The sequence below is a fragment of the Lissotriton vulgaris genome, chromosome 7, assembly GCF_964263255.1.
Source record: "Lissotriton vulgaris chromosome 7, aLisVul1.2, whole genome shotgun sequence".
NCBI lineage: Eukaryota > Metazoa > Chordata > Amphibia > Caudata > Salamandridae > Lissotriton > Lissotriton vulgaris.
This window is the reverse complement of record NC_141695.1, coordinates 603,998,637-604,020,184: the sequence shown is the minus strand read 5'-3', so window position 1 is coordinate 604,020,184 and position 21,548 is coordinate 603,998,637. Positions and strand designations below refer to the sequence as shown.

Below are 21,548 nucleotides of genomic sequence, written 5' to 3'. Positions count from 1 at the left end.
GTGGATGATAGGGACAGTGACCAAGCGAAGGATGTTGATTTCTTACAAGGACTGCTTGCAACACTGATTCTAGCATTTCAATAGAACACCAGTATCCTAGATACTGCATGAGAAGTGAATATTTAATGACACTCTTGATAGGCTTCAGAGGCAGTCTCCTCTTACAAAACACTTGTTGAGATGTGGTAAAGGCCTTAAAACTGAAATTATGATGAAAATATTCAGGTACTCAAAACTTTGGTTACCATTTAGTAGGGCTTTTCTGCACCTTAAAACTGCATAGTATAAACCAGCTGTCCATATCATCTTTTGCATTTCTGAAACTCATTCCCAGCGAATCAAAACGGGTTGCATACTTTAGTGGCCACCTTTGACTTATAATATGTACCTGTTTGTGTGTTGGGAGAGTGCATGTGTTTTGGGTACACTGTAAAGGACATACATATTATAATAATATTTGTACTTGGTTTATCATAGATTGTGAATGCTGTTGTATTTCAGACTCTGGAGCTAACTTAATTTGTCTCTCTCTCTTTCTTCTCTTCTCACATATCCTCTTGGCTCATCTTTGTCTCTATTGGTTACTCTCCAACATGTCATCTTCTGCTGCTTGTATCTCCCCACTTTTCTTTCTTCAAATTTCCTTTTCGTGATTTGCTTCTTTCCATTCAACTCCTCTACCATATCTGCCCTTATCCACTTTTGCTTTCTACTTCCCTGGCTCACTTGCTGCTTTTTACCCTATTTACCTGTATACCTAATATTGTCTGTTTTTGCTGTCTGGATATATATCTCTTTCATCTATTCGAATTCACCCTCACTTGGTTGTCTTTGCCCCCATCATCCTGCTTCCTCGTTGAGCATGCTGTCTTTCTATCTCTGTGTTAACACCTTTCCCTGGTTATGTGTTCATCTATTATCTCCACCTCTCCTCTGTCATTACTCTCGCCTTCTGTGTTCTCTCTCTCACCCTGTTTTATATTAATTCTGTCTCATGTTCACTCCTAATTTATTCCTCTTTAATACCTGCAGGTGGCAGTTTACTTCAGAGTTCTGCTCCTGTAAATATTCCAGGTTCGCTTGGAAGCTCTGCCTCCTTTCACTCTGCTTCACCATCCCCACCTGTCAGCCTCTCTTCCCAATTCCTTCCACAGCAACAGGGACAACCTAGCCAATCGGATAGCACTTTCCTCGGAACATCAAGTTCACATGGATCATTGGGTAAGAAATTAACTATTAGATGTAGCTACACATGCAGTGTACAGAGTGGTGAAGGTTGGAGAAGGAGTACCCAGGTGCTTTCTTTGACTGCTTGATCCATGTAGTTGGCTATTGTTAACATATTAGGAATCTGAGTGCTTAGAATTGCTATAGAAATGGAAAGTTGCAAGGAAAACTGCATTTGAAATCTTACAGATTAGGAAAGAAAGAGCACCTCAAAATTGTATGTTTGTATCATGTGTGGCTGTAGATATACATTTTTTTAATTCTCTTACAATGTAGTGGGACTCAACCACTTCGAGACTGAAGTCTCAGCTATCTGCCACCAAGTGGCCAGCTCCTGTCTAACAAATGGGTTCACGTCTACATTGATCATAACTATTCCACTTTGACATCCCTGCGTCTCCTCTAACTCACTGAGTGTCCTTTTGTTCCTGCCGCACTAGCCTGAGGGAATGAATTCAGGAAGCGGGTGATGGAAAGCACATGCATCAAATTTTGCCCAAGATGCAATGCAAAATATCCTTGGCCTTTGCAACGTTTGTCTGTCTTACAATCATAAAGCATCCTACAAGTTCTGTCTGGTCTTCTGCCGCAAAATGACCCAAGGATCTTGAAGGGGGCAGCACTGGGCTTACACTAAGATAGCGTAGTAGACATCCTCTGAGAACCCTGACAATTTTTTAGAACTAGATCTCTTTTGACATTTAGGTAGAAGAGATAGGCCCCTTCAGCATCTTAGCGGCCAAACCGGCACCCATCTCCAAGATGCTGTCCTTTAGTACATTCAAGGGAGAAGACGAAGATAGGATGTCCTAATCCCCAAACAAAGACATCTCAGATGAGCATGAGTATAACTTCAGTGCATCAAAGCCATTCCGCGAAACATCCTCAGGCCAGGGCAGAGTACCACTCCTTGGGAGTCTGGCAGGGAGCCTGGATTCTGCCGCCATCAGACTCTGTCCGGCACTAGAGAAGGCTTTAGAGCCAAGTAGGCTTTTGAAGAAGGGCGTCAAGCTACATTAGTAGTCAGTTCCCCCTTCACAGAAGGACACAGAATTCCCTTATTCAGAATCAAAGACAACGCTGAGATCCCCTCCAAACCTGAGAATCAAGTCAGCATTGATGGCCCCTTTGACACCAAGGTCAGAGGACTATGAGGCACCCAACCTACAAAAGGTGGCAGAGGAGCTTGATGCCAGACAGAAGCACCTCTTCTTTCTCCTAGAGACTGGCAAGATCACCACTAATCCTCCCCCGGGACAACCATTAGCGGATTCCAAAAAAGCACAGAGTAACCTCATGTAAGAGCTCTGGTGCCCAAAAAAAGAGGACACGTCCACAAGCCCACCACTCTAACCACCCCCGCCCAGGCAGTCACAGCCTCCACCTCTTCCTCCACCCCCACTCCTATCATGCCCATACTTCCCTCACCTTCCACCACTAGAGTCACCTGACTGGTCAGTGCATTCCTACTAAAACCCAGCTAGGCCCTATTGGAAGGGAAACCCCTATGACCAGCGTCTAGGAATGGGTATTACCCCTAGCATGATTACACCAATTTGGAGTCATAGCCAGCAAAGCCACCTGACCAGATGGTACCCCTGTGTGTCATGCTGTGATTAGGGCAGGAGGACGATGACTTCCTGATGGAGACCCTCTCCGAAACCTCCATTCCACAACCCACCCTACATTTGTGGGATGACACCCCAGACTCCTTAGTGGTACATTCAGCACTCAAGAGCACCGCTGCACAAGCCGTCAGTGACTCCACCCCCAAAACCCCCACCCCTCCTCCTCCACCCGACAAGGGAAGCAAGCACCTTGGCACTTCTGGTAAACACTTAACTTTCAGTGTAGCCACCAACTGGCGAATCGCCTAATCGACTTGCTGTCTAGGTTTCACTGGGAGGAAATTGATGCACTGGTGCAGCACCTCCTGAGACCTATAGGAATAGGGGAGACGGGCTTGTAACCAAGGGGAATATTATCTCCAATGCAAATTTCTGCTGCGCACTGAGTGCTGCATATGCTGCTTCTCATAGTATTAATACAAGTATCTCTGTGTTCATGGTGAAGCTACAAGAACATCTTTACATCGCATTCGATAGGGGACATCACTTTGGGTCCCAAGTGGATAAAATGTTAGAAAAGGTAAATGAGACAGAAATGAAGTTCATGGATGCATTACAATTTGCGACTCGAAGAGGGACATTTCACATGCTACAACCTAGGGGTGGGGGCAAAAACCAGACCACTTGGCCAAGTGCGATCCTACCAGCCCCATCAGTAGGCCTTTCATTAGTCACACACAGGCAAGGAATATACAAGGGATTGCTACCGGGGCAACATCAACAAAGGCAGGGTGAGAGGTAGCTCTGGCAAAGGATTCTGCCTTGCCCATGCCACAAAGGCCATATCACCCTTTTCGAGGCAGTTCAAGCCCTCCTCCAGAAGAGCTCATTAGGGCTCATGCCACAGCACCAACAAGTAATAGGCATCTAGTTGCTGTACTTCCTCACTCAATGCCCATTCTAGATCTGAGGCCACTGAACCGTTATTTCTGTCAGCACTTTCAAAAACCAACCTTTCAGGATCTCATCCCATAACTTTGCCAAGGAAACTTCTTGATGGCGCTAGGCCTGGAGGATGCCTACATCATATCCCTATCCACCTTGCCCATCACCGTTATCTTTAGTTTGTGGTAAGAGGACAGCACTTCCAATTCAGATTCCTACCCTTCGAGTCACTACCATGATGTTCACGTATGTGCCAGGCTTTGGTGGCCACACATATCCAAAGAGTTGGCAGTCCTGTCTTCTCATACCTTGACAATTGTCTGATCAAGAGAAGCAGCAGGCAGCAATGACTAGCACACACTCAAACAGCCATGACTCTGCTTCACAACCTACGGTTCACCATAAATGTGAAGAAATCCTACCTCCAACCAAAACAGATCCATCTTAGGCTTGTGTTAAAATGCTTCCACGGGTAAAGCATTTCTGATAGAGACTTCTAACTGCAGATTCCTTTCCTTTGAATATCAGGCGTCACACTGGACCCGGAAACCTTTGAGCAGTACTTCTGTGCGCCGGTAGGTAGCACCATGCAACTCCAAGCTGATTCTGTTCTGCTTCAAAAATAGCATGAGGGCCCATATAGGTGACACTCCTGCCTGCTTACGTCAGTTCCTTTCTTTCAACGCCACCAGACGCAGCACCAGATCTACCTTTCATCTCTTTGAGACAGTTTTTGTGACAAAAATTATATTAGTGTGCAATGGAAATGTCACCTACTAAGACTACATGATTCAAACTGAGTAGGGACAGTCACAAGCAAATGTCTGCCCAGTGTCAGCAGTTTTCCTTGGGGTTGAGCCACAAATCCAAGACTTTAACCCCTTCGATGCTTGACGGAACCATTCCGTCATCCGTCACGGTTGAGCTGTGCTGATGACGGAATGGTTCCGTCACGACCACACCCAGTTATGGAATGTCCAGCACCGGGGGGAAATCGGGGCAGCACGCAAGGTGTTAAGTAACTGCATCTCGATTAACCCAAAGGCCATACAGGATGCAGGGCAAAGCTCTACATCACCAAACATCATGAGACCCTACATTGTGGCCGGTCTAAGTCCAAACATCTGTCTTGATCCTGCTTCCCATCTAGGAGCCACAGGGGTCTATTCTGGTGTTGATAGTCTTCAAACTCCAAATCCTCTGCTCTTCCTTGTCAGTTTTAAATTATTGAGATAGCACACTGACTGTCCAATGCTTCTTGATTTAGCTCCAGAAATTGGTCTACGTTGAAGCCCGTTCCCACCTACTTCCTCTGTCTGCAGGCCCCATGTAGCTGCAATGCCTTCTATCTCGGTTACCACTGGTGGGAATGCTCACGGCACCAGTTGGACTCTCCGAACCTGTCAGCAGGTCACTTCTGCTGCCCAAACCTACTCCAGCTCTGCAACCCATGGCAGTTCCCGGAACATCAACACCGACTCCACCTATGCTGGAGTAGGTGGTGTCCATGTGCTCCCTGACTCTCAATCTGCAGTGTAACAACCTCATTCGAGACTGCACTCTTGTTTTTGAACCACACCCTGCATGACTTGACGTCCCACCTTAAAATGGATGATTACACACAATACATCCTTGTTTGGTACAGATTCTGACAACAATTATGATGCAGGTGAAGAAATTGGCAAAACTTCCCACCAAGACAAATGGTATGATGACCTACAAGACGCCAGTTATCTCAACTCTACTCCTGACTAAGGCCTCCTCACGCCCCATGCCCTGACACGGAAGAGGGTGCTTTTGAGATGTTCATGCGGGGGGCAGCTAAATATCTTAACCTCCAGCTACTTACCTTTAAAGTGCAAATCAATGCCTTCATTGAAGGTATTCAACCAGGGTAAAATAATGCCAAGTCCTTATTACCTTTTAATAAGGCCCTCACTGATAGCCTTTTGGGGACCTGGGTCACATCTCCTTCTGGCCCCCTCGGTAAACCCCAAAATTGCACAATGCCACCGGCCTGCCCCAGGCGAGCCTGCATTTTTGCCGCCGCACCCCCTCTCCGAGAGCTGAGCAGTACAGGCATCCACTAGCTGAACTAATCCGAACATTTATTTTCTTCCATCAGTTTGTCCCTGAAGTTCATCAGAGTCATTTGTCTGTTTGGCTGCTATTCCCACGCTCTTTGGGATTTTTGGGTGGCTCAGCTCCTCTGATGTGTCCCGGAAGACCTTGGACTTGTCCTCACTCAAGCTATACAAGACGGCTGTAGCACGGCCAAATTCACGATTCATTGTGGACTAGACACTAGCAATTCGATCGGGCGAGCCATTGGCACCGTTGTCTTCATTTGTCTCCATGCCTGGCTGTTGTTGATGGGATTTTCAGACAATGTCCAGATGCCCAATATGAACATGCACTTAGATTAAACGCACATTTTTGGGAACATGGCCGTTTCCGCTCTGGAGAAGTTAAAAAAATGCAGGAACACAGGCCACTTCCTGAGCTTTTTAGCTCCGCCTCGCCAGTCTCATTAACTGTTTATTTTGCAGTATCGGCAGAGGCACCACATTCCTTTAGCCATTACAACCTAAGCAAGGTACTCAAGTGTTTTATGGGCGTGGCACCCACTGATCCAGAGGTTAAGGTCAACAAGCCAGTCAGACTACATCACCCACATCCCCCAATAACCATGGCCACACCAGCCAAATTCCTTGTGTGTTGCCTTAGTAGAACTCAGACACCTGGTTGGAAGTAGGAGCCAAACATTCTTGACTGGCTGGCAAGCAATAGTAATGGAAAGGTGGGTTCTGCACATTTTCTGCACATCATCCTCTACTCCAGTCCGTGGTTTGTCATTGCTGGAGCAGTCCAGAGCCAGTGAGGAAGCGAAGCGAAGAGGAGTCGTCAGTGACAGCGGTTCCTCGAACGCCACACATCTTTTGTCTGCGACCCGTCACATTACTCTGCTGATCTGCTCACCCGCTTTGAGTCCAGCCAGCGGGGGTCGATCGGCAGGGTCGAGTGCGGACCGTGTTGTCCTCGGCTCGATAGTAGGCAGAGGGCGGGGCTGGGCAGAGCTGTGTGCGCTGTTGAGCGGCGAAGGCAGGGGAAAGCCGCTCCTCTGCCCCTTTGCAACCAAACCATAGTTCGCCGAAGCCAGCCGATATTGCAGCTAATCGACTAACAGTTGTGGAAGAAGAGAGCTGGGCAAACGAAGAAAAGCAAAGAAAAGCAAAAGAGGACACAGCGGTATGATGGCGGAAGGCACAAGGTGAGAGGCGCGAGCTGTGCGGCGCTGGGGGGAGACTAATCCTTCCTGCTCTTTTGCCCTCAGGGAGACTGGAGCTCGGGGTGCCTCATAAGACTCATAAAAGACCCCCATAAAAGCAACGTAAAAAAAATACCACAAATCATAAACAAAAGACAACAAAAGATTTATAAAGGATCCTCTAAAAAGGCTGAAAGTAGTGGGGGTGCCTACCCACAGGCGCCAGGCCAAGGGGGCTGAGTAGCATAACCCCCCTCAGGTCAGCCACTAGCAAAACTAGAGAACCGCGCCCTGCCCAGCCAAGAGACAGCAGTCAGCAGTCTTACGACATCCCTTAGGTCAACCCTTAGGAACAATATTAATAACAGGATCGGGCATAACAACGTGCTTCGGAGACGGACGGAGACAGACAGAAAGACCGATTGACAGACACCGCAGACGCTGCAACGATCTAGACATGAGATCTGGTAAAGAAAGGCGGTCAGTCACAACGGTAATTAATAATCGAAAAAAGAAAATCCTCAAGGTGCCTTTAAACACCCACGAGAAATCAATAAGAACAGATGCAGTGAGCACCACGGAGGACGAAATCTTAGTGAACCTGGATTAAGAAAGGGAAACAGAAGCAGAGGGACCGGCGTTAACCCAGACGAAATAAAAAAAAACTCTTATTCAACCAAAAATGTACTCAAGATTCTCCTTCATAAAAGACGTGGGGGCATTACTGAATCACACCAGCTCCACACAGAAGGGCCTTGCCTCTCCCCTGTGCCCGGAAATTTCTTTCACAAAAGATCAAGGAACACTTGACTTAGGGATGGGGAGCACTCTAAATGATACAACAACAAAAATACTCACCGAGATCAACGCCTGAACCCAATACAGAAGGAAACGGAGATAACGTTAACAAAAAAGAAAGGAACCAAGCTAGGTGGCATAAGGAAAACATTTAATGCAGCAAAGAGGAGCCCCAATTTGGGGATGACGCGAAAAATGAAAAAGCTAAAGAGATGGGCTACAACCAGATCATGCAAAATTTCACAAATAAACACCACTTAAGATTCGCCAATATCCCAAGAGTGGCATTGGAGCCAACCATCATAATTCAACCAAGCCCACCAACCTGGGACTTCAAATGGTCTGGAGAATTGTCCCTCACCTTCACTGGCCCCACATGTCTGAAGACACCTAGGAGTTTTATCTCTCCTGTGTAATCTGCCAAGCCAGTGGCAAAGCAGGTGGCACTACAAAGGCCCCCCTTATACCACTACCTGTGGTGGGGGTTCCCTTTGAACATGTAAGGATTTACATTGTTGGACCAATGGATCTCCAAACTGCATCTGGGCACAGGTTTATCGTAGTGGATCATGCCACTAGGTACCCAGAGGCAATTCCCCTTAGGACCACTACAGCACCTGTTGTGGCAAGAGCCCTCGTGGGAGTTTTCTCAAGAGTGGGTTTCCCTAAGGAGGTAGTATCTGACAGAGGTGCAAACTTTGTCTAGCTACTTGACTGGAATGTGGAAGGAGTGTGGCGTGAACTACAAGTTCACCACACCCTATCATCCACAGTGCAATGGTCTAGTTGAAAGGTTCAACAAGACCTTAAAGGGTATGATTAAGGGTCTCCCAGAAAGGCCCAGACGGAGATGGGATATCCTGCTACCCTGCCTTTTGTTTGCATAAGGTTCCACAGAAGGGGATTGGCTACAGCCCATTTGAACTTCTGTTTGGGCACCCTGTTAGAGGACCACTTTGTCTGGTGAAGGAAGGATGGGAGTTACCTCCCAAACCCCCTAAACAGGATATTGTGGACTATGAACTTGGTCTTTGCTCCAGGATGGCTGAGTACATGAAAAAGGCAACTAAAAACCTTGAGGCTAGCCAGGAATTACAGAAAGCCTGGCCTGACCAAAAGGCTGTACTGACTGTTTACCAGCCCGGACAGAAAGTGTGGGTGTTGGAGCCTGTGGCCCCAGCAGCTCTCCAAGACAAGTGGAGTGGACCCCACACTATTGTTGAACAGAAGGGAGAGGTCACCTATTTGGTAGATCTTGGAACTCCCAGGAGCCCCCATAGGGTGCTTCATGTCAACAGACTGAAACCATATGTTGATGGGGCAGACATGGGCTTGCTCATGGCTACTGATGAAGGACAGGAGAAAAAGAGTGACCCTCTCCCAGACCTGCTCTCTCAGAACCCTGATGATGGATAAGTTGATGGAGTAGCCTTGGCAGGCTGCCTCACTGATGAGCAGCGAACTGATTGCAGACAAATTCTCCCCAAATTTCAGACATATGTTTTCACTGACTCCAAGTCAGACTACATGGTGCACTCATGAAGTGGACACTGGGGATAGTCTGCCTGTTAAACAATAAGATTTACAGGCAACCTGATCATGTCAGGGACTGTATCAGGACAGAAGTCCAGAAAATGTTGGAACTGTGATTGGTTGAACCTTCAGATAGCCCTTGGGCTAGTCCATTAGTCCTAGTACCCAAACCACACACCCAGGGTAGTAAGAGAGATATTGGGTTTTGTGTAGGCTACAGAGGTCTTAATGCAGTCACTAGGATGGATGCCCATCCAATACCAAGAGCAGATGAGCTCATAGATATGTTTGCATCTGCCAAATTTCTGAGCACATTTGATCTAACAGCTGGCTACTGGCAGCTCAGACTAGCTGATGATGCAAAGACAAAAACAGCATTTTCAACCCCTAGTAGACATTATCAATTTGTAGTAATGCCCTTTGGTCTGAAGAATGCACCTGCCACATTTCAAAGGTTGGTGAATAAAGTCTTAACAGGCCTGGAGAACTATAGTACAGCTTATCTTGATGATATTGCTGTCTTTAGCTCCACCTGGGAAGATCACCAGACCCACCTGAAAAACGTTTAGGAGGCCCTGCAAAAGGCAGGCCTAACTATCAAGGCTACTAAGTGCCAGATAGGGCAGAGTCCAGTTGTGTACCTGGGCCACCTTGTAGGTGGGGGCCAGGTTCATCCATTGCAGAGCAAAATCCAGACCATAATGGACTGGGTTGCTCCAACCACCCAGACTCAGGTCAGACCTTTCTTGGGCCTGACTGGGTACTATAGGAGATTTGTCAAGGGGTATGGTTCCATAGTGACACACCTGAATGACTTAACTTCTAAAAGAATGCCTAAGAAAGTTCAGTGGACAGTCAGCTGTCAAAAGGCATTTGATGACCTGAAGCAGGCCATGTGAACTGCACCAATTCTGCAAAGTCCTAACTACTCCAAAGAACTCATTGTCCAAACAGATGCTTCTGAGTTGGGGTAGGGGCTGTGCTGTCACAATTGAATGATGGTCAGGACCAGCCAGTAGATTTTATTAGCAGAAGGCTGACCCCTAGCGAGAAACGTTGATCAGCTATTGAGAGGGAGGCCTTTGCTGTGGTTTGGGCTCTGAAGAAGCTGAGGCCATACTTGTTTGGCCCTCACTTCACAGTTCAGACAGACCATAAGCCCCTCTTATGGCTAAAACAGATGAAGGGTGAAAATCCCAAACTTCTCAGGTGGTCCATTTCCCTACAGTGGATGGACTACAGTGGAACATAGACCTGGGAGTAACCATGCCAATGCAGATGGACTCCAGATATTTCCACTTAGAACATAAAGACTCAACTGGTAAAGGTTTGTTTAATGTCCCTGCGTTTCGGGGGGCGAGGGGTTGTGTAGGAGAGTAGGGTCTGCTTCCTATAGTTACCCCAACTTTTTGCTGTGTTTCACTGATTTTTCGACTTTCTTCTGGCTGTGGCCCTGCTAATCAGGACCACAGCCTAGCTGTTCTCTCTCTAAATTGATTACATGTACTTTAGGTACATAGCAGATTGGTTACTGGGTCACCCTTATGAGTCCCCAGTATATGGTACCTTAGGTACCAAGGGCATAGGTACCCTAGAGGCCTACCAGGGGCTGAAGCATGTATTATGCCACCCCTGGGAAGCCTTCCAAAATGGTACCACAGGTCTGCACTTGCAGCCTGGGTAAGGGGGTGTAAACACCCCTTACTTAGATATAGTGTGTGTATATATATATATATATATATATATATATATATATATATATATATATATATATATATATTTACACATATTGACCTAGAAGTCACTCCTATGGCAGGCCTTGACAATGCTGAAGACAAAGTGCTTGGTTTTGTGGGAGAGGGTGCCCTAGCATGAGCAGAGCCCCTCTGCAGCTTTCGGAATCCCTTCCTTATAGCTGTTCTATGATATGCCCATACCATGTACTCTTAAGTGTATTATAATCCTCGCGGTTAATGCTAACTTTGGTTTGGCTTTATCAAAACATGTTGTGTTTGGTGTCAAACACTTTGGAATACTACCCCCTCCCCCCCCGCCAGTTATCCAGTAACTGTTTAAAAGAGCCTCAGCATCATGGATGCTGCTGCCACAGACACGAGTCTGACCTCCTGCTGCTAGACGAAACTCCGGCAGGGGAGGCCTGGACAATAGGTTAACTGTCCAGGGAGGTGCCAGCACCTCCCCAGACAGGCTTTAGTGTATTGGGGCTGGGTGGGTTGCATTCAGTGAATGTTTTTCAGACACTGCCTGGGGCACACAAGGTGCTCCGTGCATTTCCCAGTTCAAACTGGTTGCTGGGGCACTCAGCCCCATCTCTGGTACGAAACTGGACAAAGGGGAAGGGGGGTAACCACCCCCTCCCCAGGTCCTCCCATAGGTGGGACCCTGGAGTAAGTCCAACCCCTAATCTTGGTAGAAGTATAGGAACCCAGTCTCTAGGACTTTAGATTACCCTGGACGTAACTCTGAAGACCAGATCTTGGACCTTCGAAATTCCATATTGACTGGAAGACGGAAGAAATCTCCCTTGGGGTCAAGGAGTGACCCCCCTGTTCAAACAGGCACCAAAGAAGCATCTTGCCGGTCTGCATTTTCAAGGCTCCCGACGGATCCCGAAGAATCTGCGACACAGGACATGGACTTCCAGACATCTCCGAGGCTGACAAGAGTCCACAGCGAACCTGAGTCCTGTAGCCATCACGAGAGACGTGGGACCGGAACTCCTGGACATCCTGCAAGTTTGCAAGTGCAGGAACTTCACAAAGTTCCCCGAAGTTGTGCATTGGGCTATTTGTTGCCCACTCCCGAGCACCTTTTGCACTGCAGCTGAGAGGCTTACACTCTACGAGTGTTCCGTGGGCCCGCTTTTTGCACCGCAGCTCGAGGCTCCTTCGCGATCTCTAGTCCGTTGGCTAGTGGGTCCCTACGAAGGACAATCCTTTGTTCCAAGGGTTTTCCTGGTTGCTCCAGACGTGCCCTGACTCCCCTCCAAAGGGTGAGTCTCTCAGACCTTGCTTGTCTGCACCGAAGCCAATCTTATCATCTTGCGTGGATTGCTGTTGCCAAGGCTTGTTGGGTCCAATCCGGATACCGACGATGCAGCACTCGACATCCGACGTGAGACAGCTCGAATCCAGCTCCTGGTCATCGTCGACGCCTCCTGGACCTCGTGACTGAAGAGTCAAGCTTCACCTACTTCATCTTAAAGCACCCGACATTGGCTGGCATCTTCCTGTCGCCATCCTGGTCACTGGCTAGTGACCCAGACTCTGTAGTGTACTTTGGCCTCTAGCCTCATTAAGCGACTAGAGGGGTTGTGTTTAGAATAAATACATATATTTGATAGATATATACCTTGTGTGGTGTGCTTTCATTTGATTATTCAAGAGATTATAGACTGGTAAAACAAGCTGCTTTACATCCCTTCAAGACTTAGCCTGAAGGCTGCTCTCCACTGCTACCACTAGGATAGCTTTTTCTATAAAGGTTGTCTTAAACCTACCATCAATAAGGGTCATTTGGACTGGAGCAAGGTGCCCACTAGAATAGTAGACATCATATGCCAGGCCAACTTCTCACAATTACGAAGTGATCCCTCCAGGCCCCAATGACCCTGACCTATACCACCTCTTACCATGAGATTATTCAGACCGCAGCCACCTTTCACAAGGTGGATTTCACTCCATACCTGGAGCACTGGCAAGTAAAAGTTACCTTCTAATAGGCGACTCATTGGCTAATTGCAAATTCTGTAAGGCTGTTCGCAAGGTATGATCATGCCAAATGAGGGAGTTCCTAGAACACCTTCATGATCAGTACAGGTAGCGGGCTCAGGGGATTGTGTCAGAAGGGCAGACCATCTCCACCACCTCAATGAGATTTGCACTTGACACGATTGACACTTTCCCCAGGGAAGTAAACTCCATAGCTGCATACAAAGGCATGCTTGGCTTTATATCTCTGGTTTTAAGCCATATGATCAGCATGCTGTTCAGTGGAGAATACCGGTCCGGCCCACACGTAGATCAGATGCTGGAGAAAATTAAACAAGACATTGATACAGCCAAAGCAATGAGCGCTGTCCAGTCCCGACCCTCTCGTTCCATTTTTCACCAAACACAGTTTTGTAACGGTGCCAAACCCTACTTCCCGGGGGCTTCCACCTCCTATCAGAGACAGTAACTTAAGCATTCTGAGGATACTCCAGGGGTACATACAGGGGAAACAATTCCAAGGACAGGGGTAGAGGTGGAGCGGCTAAGACAGCCACCCATCCAAAGCAGTGACTCCCCCCTTCTACCACCCCAATCACACAGCAGCTCGTGGGGCATTTGCAGGGGCTCCGTTCACTATGGCACATCATCACCTCAGAGCAGTGGGTCCTCGCCACTGTAGAGCACTTTTAATGTCTGGTGTTCACTGCCACACCATCAAACATCCCACCACACAAACACTCCCTTTACCCTTAACACCATTAGCTCCTCCAATGGGAGGTGGGCGCCATTTTGCTCAAAGGAGCCATAAAGATAGTGCTGTCTCATTAACGCGTCACAGGGATGTGCTGTCTGTTTTTTTTTCATTCCCAAAAAAGACGGGTCTCTCAGGCCCATTCTAGACTTTGGCCCCCTCAACAAGTACATCCTGTCAGAGCATTTCCACATGATCATGCTCCAAGATGTCATACCATTCTGCGGCAAGGCAATTTTATGATCACATTCAACTTGGACGCCTATCTCCAAATCTCAATCCACCCTGCAAATTTGCACTACCTCAGATTTATGATCAGTGGCCAGCACTTTCAATTCTAAGTTCTACCCTTTGGTGTTACCACTGTGCCCAGAGTTTTCACCAAATGTCTGGCAGTGATCACTGCTCATCTACAGAGGAGTGGTATCCACATGTTCCCTTACCTCATCAAAGATTCATCTGCGTGTGAGCGAGACACTTGCTTGCACCAGTGTCTCGCTCACACTCAGATGAATATAATAGATCTCCTTCACAATCAAGACTTCACCATCAATGTGGCGAAATCCCGTCCTCCGCCACTACAGGTACAACCCTTCCACTGTGAAATATTGAATTCAGTCACTGGAATGGCTTACCCCAGTCCTGCTCTAGTACAAACATTTCAGTGTCTGCTACCTCTTTTTTAGCTGGATCGCCTCTTAACAGTATGCACAGTCATGCAACTTGTTGGCATGATGGCTTCTTGCATCGCCACAGTTCCACATGTCTGGTTACATATGCATCCACTCCAAGAGTGCCTAGCCAGCACAGTGGTCACAAGCGAGGGTCAATGAGAAGATCTAGTGTTGGTAAAAGCCAACAACCATCGCTTACTGTGTGGTGGAACAGCAACAATGTTTTGCGTGGCAGGCCTTTCATAGACCTTTTCCACAAGTGACTTTCACCACGGATGCCTCTCTCACGGGCTGAGGGGACAAATCTACAGGGCATCACTGTTCAGGTGCTCTTGGGCCAAGGTCTAAGAAACCACCAGCAGTTCGGTTTTACTTGCCCTGGTGAGTCAGGGTGCAGAGGTACTTGTCACATTGGTAGCCTTGAGTGCTGCTCAGTTATGTCAATGGAGAAGTACTTGCAAAAAGAAAGGCTGCAAGTGGGGACTGGAGGACCAGTCTGGCAGAACCCAAAGAGGGCTGAGCTCCTAAGTGTCTCTGGAGCACGATGACACAGTTGTTTACGTTGACCCAATGTTGAGGCGCTTGGGTGTTTTTTCTGGTGGGTCGCTCGAGTCAGAGGCCTCTCACTTTGCTTCAGTGACCTGGAGGGAGTTGCAGGGAGATGGCTCCTCCACATCAAGGGAGATGCTGCTCGGTTGGTGAAGTACTGGACAGTCCTCCAAGGGTTTGGGGAGGCTGTTCAGTGGCAGAATGAGTCGTTTCTTGCAATTGTCAGGAGATCAGGTGCCAGGCATGGTTTGGCCACAATTTCAGTGCTGGTCCTCAGTTCTTGCATTTTTGGCTCTTCTTTGTCTTCCTTTTGTTCCCAGGTAGACAAATCTAAGTTCCTGGTGTCAGGAGTTCACCTAAATACTGAATTGTATTGGAGTGTAAGATAGTAGCCAATGGACTGTGGTGAGTGGACATAGACCTTACCCAGAATTCCTATTTTCAACCATAACAAGATGGAGAAACCCTTCTAACAGTGTCCACGTCAGATGGCCCTTCTTAGTAGTGTGCCTAGCCTGATAGTACAATAAGCCTACTGACTAACTCATTTACTTGCTTGCTATGGTGCAAAATAGGCCCCAGGGAGGGAGTGGCAATCTCCAGGTCTGGAGGAAATCGGGATCCATATCAAAGGTGGTAGAGGATTTGAAACCTCTGGCCTAGGAATGCTAATTCATTAGCCATCCTGCTGGAGGAGGTGTGATCACCTTCCTCCGGAGCAGACATGGTTCCTGACCTCTGAGAGTGTTGGCTTTCCTCAGCAGGGGGTCAGAAACTAATCTGTGGTGGCAGCCTGGAAGAGTCCAGGCAGCTAAGCCAGCACACTAAATGTCTGGTAGGTTTCAGGGGGTACCTCTAAGGGGGGTCCTCTGGGTGCATGTTATAATGAACCCAACCCTGGCATCAGTGTGGATTTATTAAAGCAAGGTGTTTGATACCAAACACCGTTATTTTGAGTTAAGACATTATGTAGTTGGGCGCAACATCCTTCGGTTAGCCACTGCCTTGTATTAGGACCTGCTTTACTTTCTATACTCAGCATATATATCTACAGCTACCCATGCCAAGAACAGAAAATATTACCCTGTAAACGTCTTTACTTGACAAGTAGTGCTGTAATTTCACATTTGCCATTCTCCTCCTCGGAGGCCCTTGAATGTTGCTGGTACCTTTTTCCTTTTTAGGTTTCGCCTGGAGTTCACTGCGCAAGCAGTGTCACGCAGGCGAAATTTTATGTTCTGCAGTAAGGGGCTTTCACCCGCCTCTCTCTTCCATTGGCTAGCTCCATAAATGGAGGCTAGCCATTGGAAGAAAGATCTGTCAGTAATGATCGGAGCAGATTCGTGGGCGTTCCGGTGATTTTTTTCTCAGTCCGCCCCTTAGCGAACGTCATGCAGCGGTGGGTGTTGTCTTATTTTTTTCCCCAGGATGTTTGCGGCTGCCATTTGTTTCTAGGAGCTGGGGCGGGTGGGTGGATTCACGTATTGGCTTGTTTCTTTTACTTTGAAACAAGCTCGTTTCAGTTTTGTCCGAGGCAATTTCTCCCCGTCCCTTCCACCCCCCTTCAGTCCGATGCCTTCTCGGTCGTCCGCTGCCCCCCCAGCCCCCTCCTGTCTTCAAATGCTCCTTTCTTCAACAAACTCGTCAGGAACCTCTTGCAGCCTCTCCCTGCCCTGCCAGAGCTGAGGACACGCAGCCGCTGCCCTCCAGCCCCGCCTGCTCAAAATGTGTGCCTGAAGAAGCGGTGAGCAGACATTAGGTGCAATGTAGTTTGTGCCCGGCTTGAAAGTTCCGCGTTTAAAGATCCCGTTTAACTCCGTTACGGACCTGTGGTGCCGTCTCACTGTACACCGTGGAAAGGTCCAGCCAGCCACAACATTTACGGCATGCTACATTCTAACTTCATGTGATTCTGGGCAAATCACTTCATCTATGTGCAAAAATAAAATATGAATGAATTTGGCATTGCATAATGTAACTAACTGGTGCTCGTGTTAAACTTTATGTAAAACTTACAAAATAAGTAATCAAATCACGCACTTGTCGCTAGGTACTTTGTGTTGTTAGGATGTTATGGTCGCACGACTATGGAACGTCTCTTTTCTATAAAGTTTTTAATTCTCTCATTTAAACCTCACAAGCCTTTACCAATTTTCTTTCCTATTTCGTGCAACGTGAGTGCAGTTAAAAGCACCCTCTGTGATCCCTTGAGCTCGGTTAATGCCATATGATCATATTTATGGAAAAGCTTTGAAGCCCGCTTTTCACTAGGCCTCTCCGGTTCCAACGTCACCCACATTCATTCAGTCAGCCGCGCACTGACATGCATGAAGTGCCTGGCTTACAGAACACAAAGCGCGGTTTGTACCTGAGAACGCCCGGTATGTGGCTCGGGCCGCCCCTGCTTGTTGTCATGCGCGTGCGTTGTTTACCAGTCCTGCTCGAGCGAAGGCCCGGGACGCGCATGAGCTGCGAGCACACCACGTTCAAGGCACAACTGCTGGCTTGTACTTTACTTCCCCCGCCGGCCGGGGAACACAATCTCTCTAATGTTATTAGTCATATGAGCCACACTGTGCATGTGCTCGCAGCTGAAAGGAACGCGCAAACAACCGCAGAACATTTACACTGAGTCACCCTATATCAGTTTACAAATGGCTGTTTATCTCTCACCTCTGAATAACTCATTTATCAGGCATGGTATTACGTGCCCTAGCGCAAATCAGAGTGAGAAAACTTGTTGCTCGTTAAGACTTCAGAGGCGGCAATCTAGCTCAGGAGCTGCTTGCAGGCTTTCTACTGTGCACGGTACCTCTGCATGCACATTCAGTCATTCACGTGTACTGAGGGCCCCCACGGAGTTGAGCGCCCGCTGTCTAGCTGAATGCACTGGTATGAGTTTTTGTCAATCTTAGGGAGAATGACTGTGAAGAATCGGAATTACTAGGTCCTTTTCTGCACGTTTATTTCAGGGCCCTTTTCTGCTCTTGCTTACCACTGGCTGGTACCTGGTAAATAGGAGAGGGGGGCTGTAGGTGGTCAGGGCTGGGGCAGGATGTGAGCACAAATGGGAGGGACATTTGATGCTTTCCCTCTTGTGGTGTTGTTGGGAGTCAAGTGGGAGATGAGCTGTGCTCATATCAACAGCCCAGGTGTAGAAAATGGATGTGATTTTACCAGGTGGGTTGCTGTACCTGGCAAATTTGGACCCAGTGTTCCTGCACCCGGTACTCTAGAATCTGAAAACACCAGCCACCCATTGCCACAATCTCTTTAGCTCCTTACCACCCTCCCACCTGAGAATAACACTCCGTCCAACATGCAATCAGAACCTCGACTAGTAAAAACATCACCTTAATATGATAGGTCTTTGTTTCTACTATCATGTGCCAGGTGGTATCACCTACAGACTAATATGAAACCCAATTAATACATATATTGTCATAATACTCCACTCCTCCCCTAACATCCCATCCACCTGTGCCTATCGGCTTCCACCAGTGGCTATCTGCTTCCACCCCTGTTGCTCCTTGCAGTCTTCCTACTTAAATGACCTGCCTGCCAGCCAGTCCTCAGACATCTGTCTGCCCAGGATCTACCATTACTCCTATTTCTCCTAATTTCACATTTTCCTCCAAAATGTTCATATCTGCTAGTGCATTTGAACATATCAGCTCCACTTCCTCCCACCTCCTAGATACCCCAAGTCGGTCTGTCCATCCGGAAGTATTGCCACCATTCTGAAACAACTTATCCTTAGAGTAATAAGGAACCTCCTAATTTCTTCCTCAGCAATGCCCCTCTCTTGCAGCTCTGTCGCACCTGGAGTTACATTATTTGTAACTAAATCCCATCACATCAAAAATGACCGAAAAATACACCCCACTTAAAAAACCTTAAGGAAAATGACTACACCAGTCTACCAATTTTTTTGAAAGTGTGGATGGAAATACAGCTATAAAGCAGTACGAGGCTGGAAAAATGAAGCATTCCCATGCTACCAGTTGTCAGAAATTCCCCAGGAACAGTATCATGTGTCTGAGCAAATTCCATGTTATGTAGTATTGGACAGTGCAACACTCTCAAATTGCCCAAAGAAGATCAGAACTCCCCGCTCCTCCAGGCATAGGTATCATTAGGTGGGACACCACAATTATGACAACTTAACTAGGGGGGAAGCATGCTTTAAAGGGATAGGCCAGCATTTACAATGTTACATATCTGACCTTAGCAACTAGCATGAAGCATAATTTATACATATATTTTTCGAACATTGTACTCCTCACATAAGATCCTAACTACTTGCACCTCTCAGCTCCCATCCCTTTTGGTATTTCTATTTTTCCCCTCTTAACTGACCTGCCTGTTCTAAGAATCCCCATCTCAGCCGTCTCTCCTCCCAAAACCTACTATTTCTCCCATTTACTTTTTCACCTCTTATTCCCCCAAATTGTTTTAGAACTACTGGTTCCTATGAGCATTTAAGTCTGCGCTTAATTTGAGCCGGTGGTTTCCGGTGCTCAGCACCAGCACTTAATCATGAACATCAGCACTTATAGCGCAAACTCGAACCAAAGGAATTGCAGAACGGAAACATTTAATTTTTGGTAGGCACAGGAGTTCTGTTTTAGGTGGCGCATACTAGAGAAATGGGCTGTCTCACTGTACACCGTGGAAAGGTCCAGCCAGCCACAGCATTAGCCGGCGCGCGACGTCACCTCGTGAACAAATCGTCTACCAGGGTAGCTCATGGGGTTGTAGGACTTCTACCTAAAGTCTGTGAACAACGCACATCCATGGTTGACACAGGATGTGACTAGACAGGTCTGCTAGCCCTGATTGGCTCTTAATGTCTGGTGGACACTTGACATTACTGCCGCCACACTAGGGTGCTCTAAATAAGGATTGGATGAAGCTATCCACCTTTCTCTGTGAGTGCTGGCAGTCACCTACATGCCTCCCCGGAAATCCAATCTGCATCCAGTTGCAGGATTGCTGGAGACTGTCTGCATCCCTTCTCTTCACCCTGTGGGCCCCAAAGGGAACCCCTTCCATTCCCACCCTCGACTTATCCTTGCTCATCTTCCATATTTGACGGATATTCACTCTTTACTACCCACTCTTTAATATACACTAACTACTCAAACTTTACTACTCGCACTTTAATACTCACTCTCTAAAACTCTCTATTACTCTATAACTCACTAATTTTGCCTACTCACTCAACTACTCTGTACTCACACTACATTATTCACAAAAATACCTAATAACTACACTACTGTACACATCACTACTCACTCTCTATTAATAACTTTATTACTCTATGTCTAAATATAATACTCTGACACTCTCTACTCTTCTAGTACGCGCACTAACAATAACTACTCACTATTATTCACTACTACTTACTCTAATACTCACTTTCTCATACTCTTGTCACACTATACTAATCACTCTCTACTCTCTACAACTATAATAACTCTATAATACTCACTCTACTACTCTCATCACCAGCACTCCCTACTACTGTACTACTCATTCTCTAATACTCACTCTCTACTACTCTACCATCAAATAACTATAATACTCACTCTCCTGTTACCGGGTTAAAAGATCAGAGCCTGTCTGACAGCAGATTTTCAGTGGCTAACACACCACGATCTGAAATAGAATACAGAAAAGTCTGATCTACTTTTCTTTGATGTAAATGTACATTGTAAATGTAAATTGATACTTGTATAGCGCACTACTCACGCACAAGGGTCTCAAGGCGCTTGTACGAATAACGCTGTGGAACCCATCCTGGCTTTACCTGTGAGATGTCCACTCCTGGGCACCCCCAAGGTGGAGGCCAGGCATCCTTAGCGTTGTGGGGGCTGTTGTGGAGATTAAGCAAGCTATTGCCCAGAGTTGCAGAGTGGGACTCCATGATTGGACTAGGCATCGAGGCGAGAATTATCAGGTCCGTGGAATTTTGAGCCTAAGACCCGCCAATGTGGGGAATTGAACCCTGGTCGCGGGCTAGACCTCTGCATCAGGGTCTGCCGCTCTAACCATTGAGCCACACTTCTCAAGGCCCTTGAGCGTTGACAATCATTTTGGCCAGTTTATTCTGATCCTCCAGGTCACCAGGCTTACCCAATAAAGAATTTATGCAAAAAGAACAATTGATAGACGGAATGCAGAACAATGCCATACATTCACCCGAGTACAGAGCCCTGGGCCTAAATCCATTGTTTCTTTGCTTACCATGCATTCCAGTTTAGACCCAGCCATATTCAAATCAGTCTTGACCCTGGAGTCCAGCCCGAACTGCCAGGCCAGGTCCTCCCTGGACTGGAGACAAGCATCCTAGGACCGGTTTCAGGCTTTCAGCCCTCATCAGCCAGGATAGCTTGACTCCAGTGGCATGGAGAGCACAGGACCCACGTCTGGGCATACCCGCCCCACGCGGGGTGACAAATGCAAAAAGAACAATTGATGGACAGAATGCAGAACAAA

At 47.3% G+C, this 21,548-nt stretch overlaps 1 protein-coding gene across 2 annotated transcripts in view; it reads left to right on the top strand.

Annotated features, from left to right (window-relative positions):
* UNK (unk zinc finger) overlaps positions 1 to 21,548 on the top strand; it is a 670,943-nt gene that overhangs the window by 595,170 nt on the left and 54,225 nt on the right. For both annotated transcript variants that reach the window (XM_086930733.1, XM_086930732.1), the window contains exon 13: positions 1,033 to 1,221. In XM_086930733.1, coding sequence (XP_086786859.1) covers positions 1,033 to 1,221 — 189 coding nt within the window. The remainder of the gene's footprint in view (positions 1 to 1,032; positions 1,222 to 21,548) is intronic.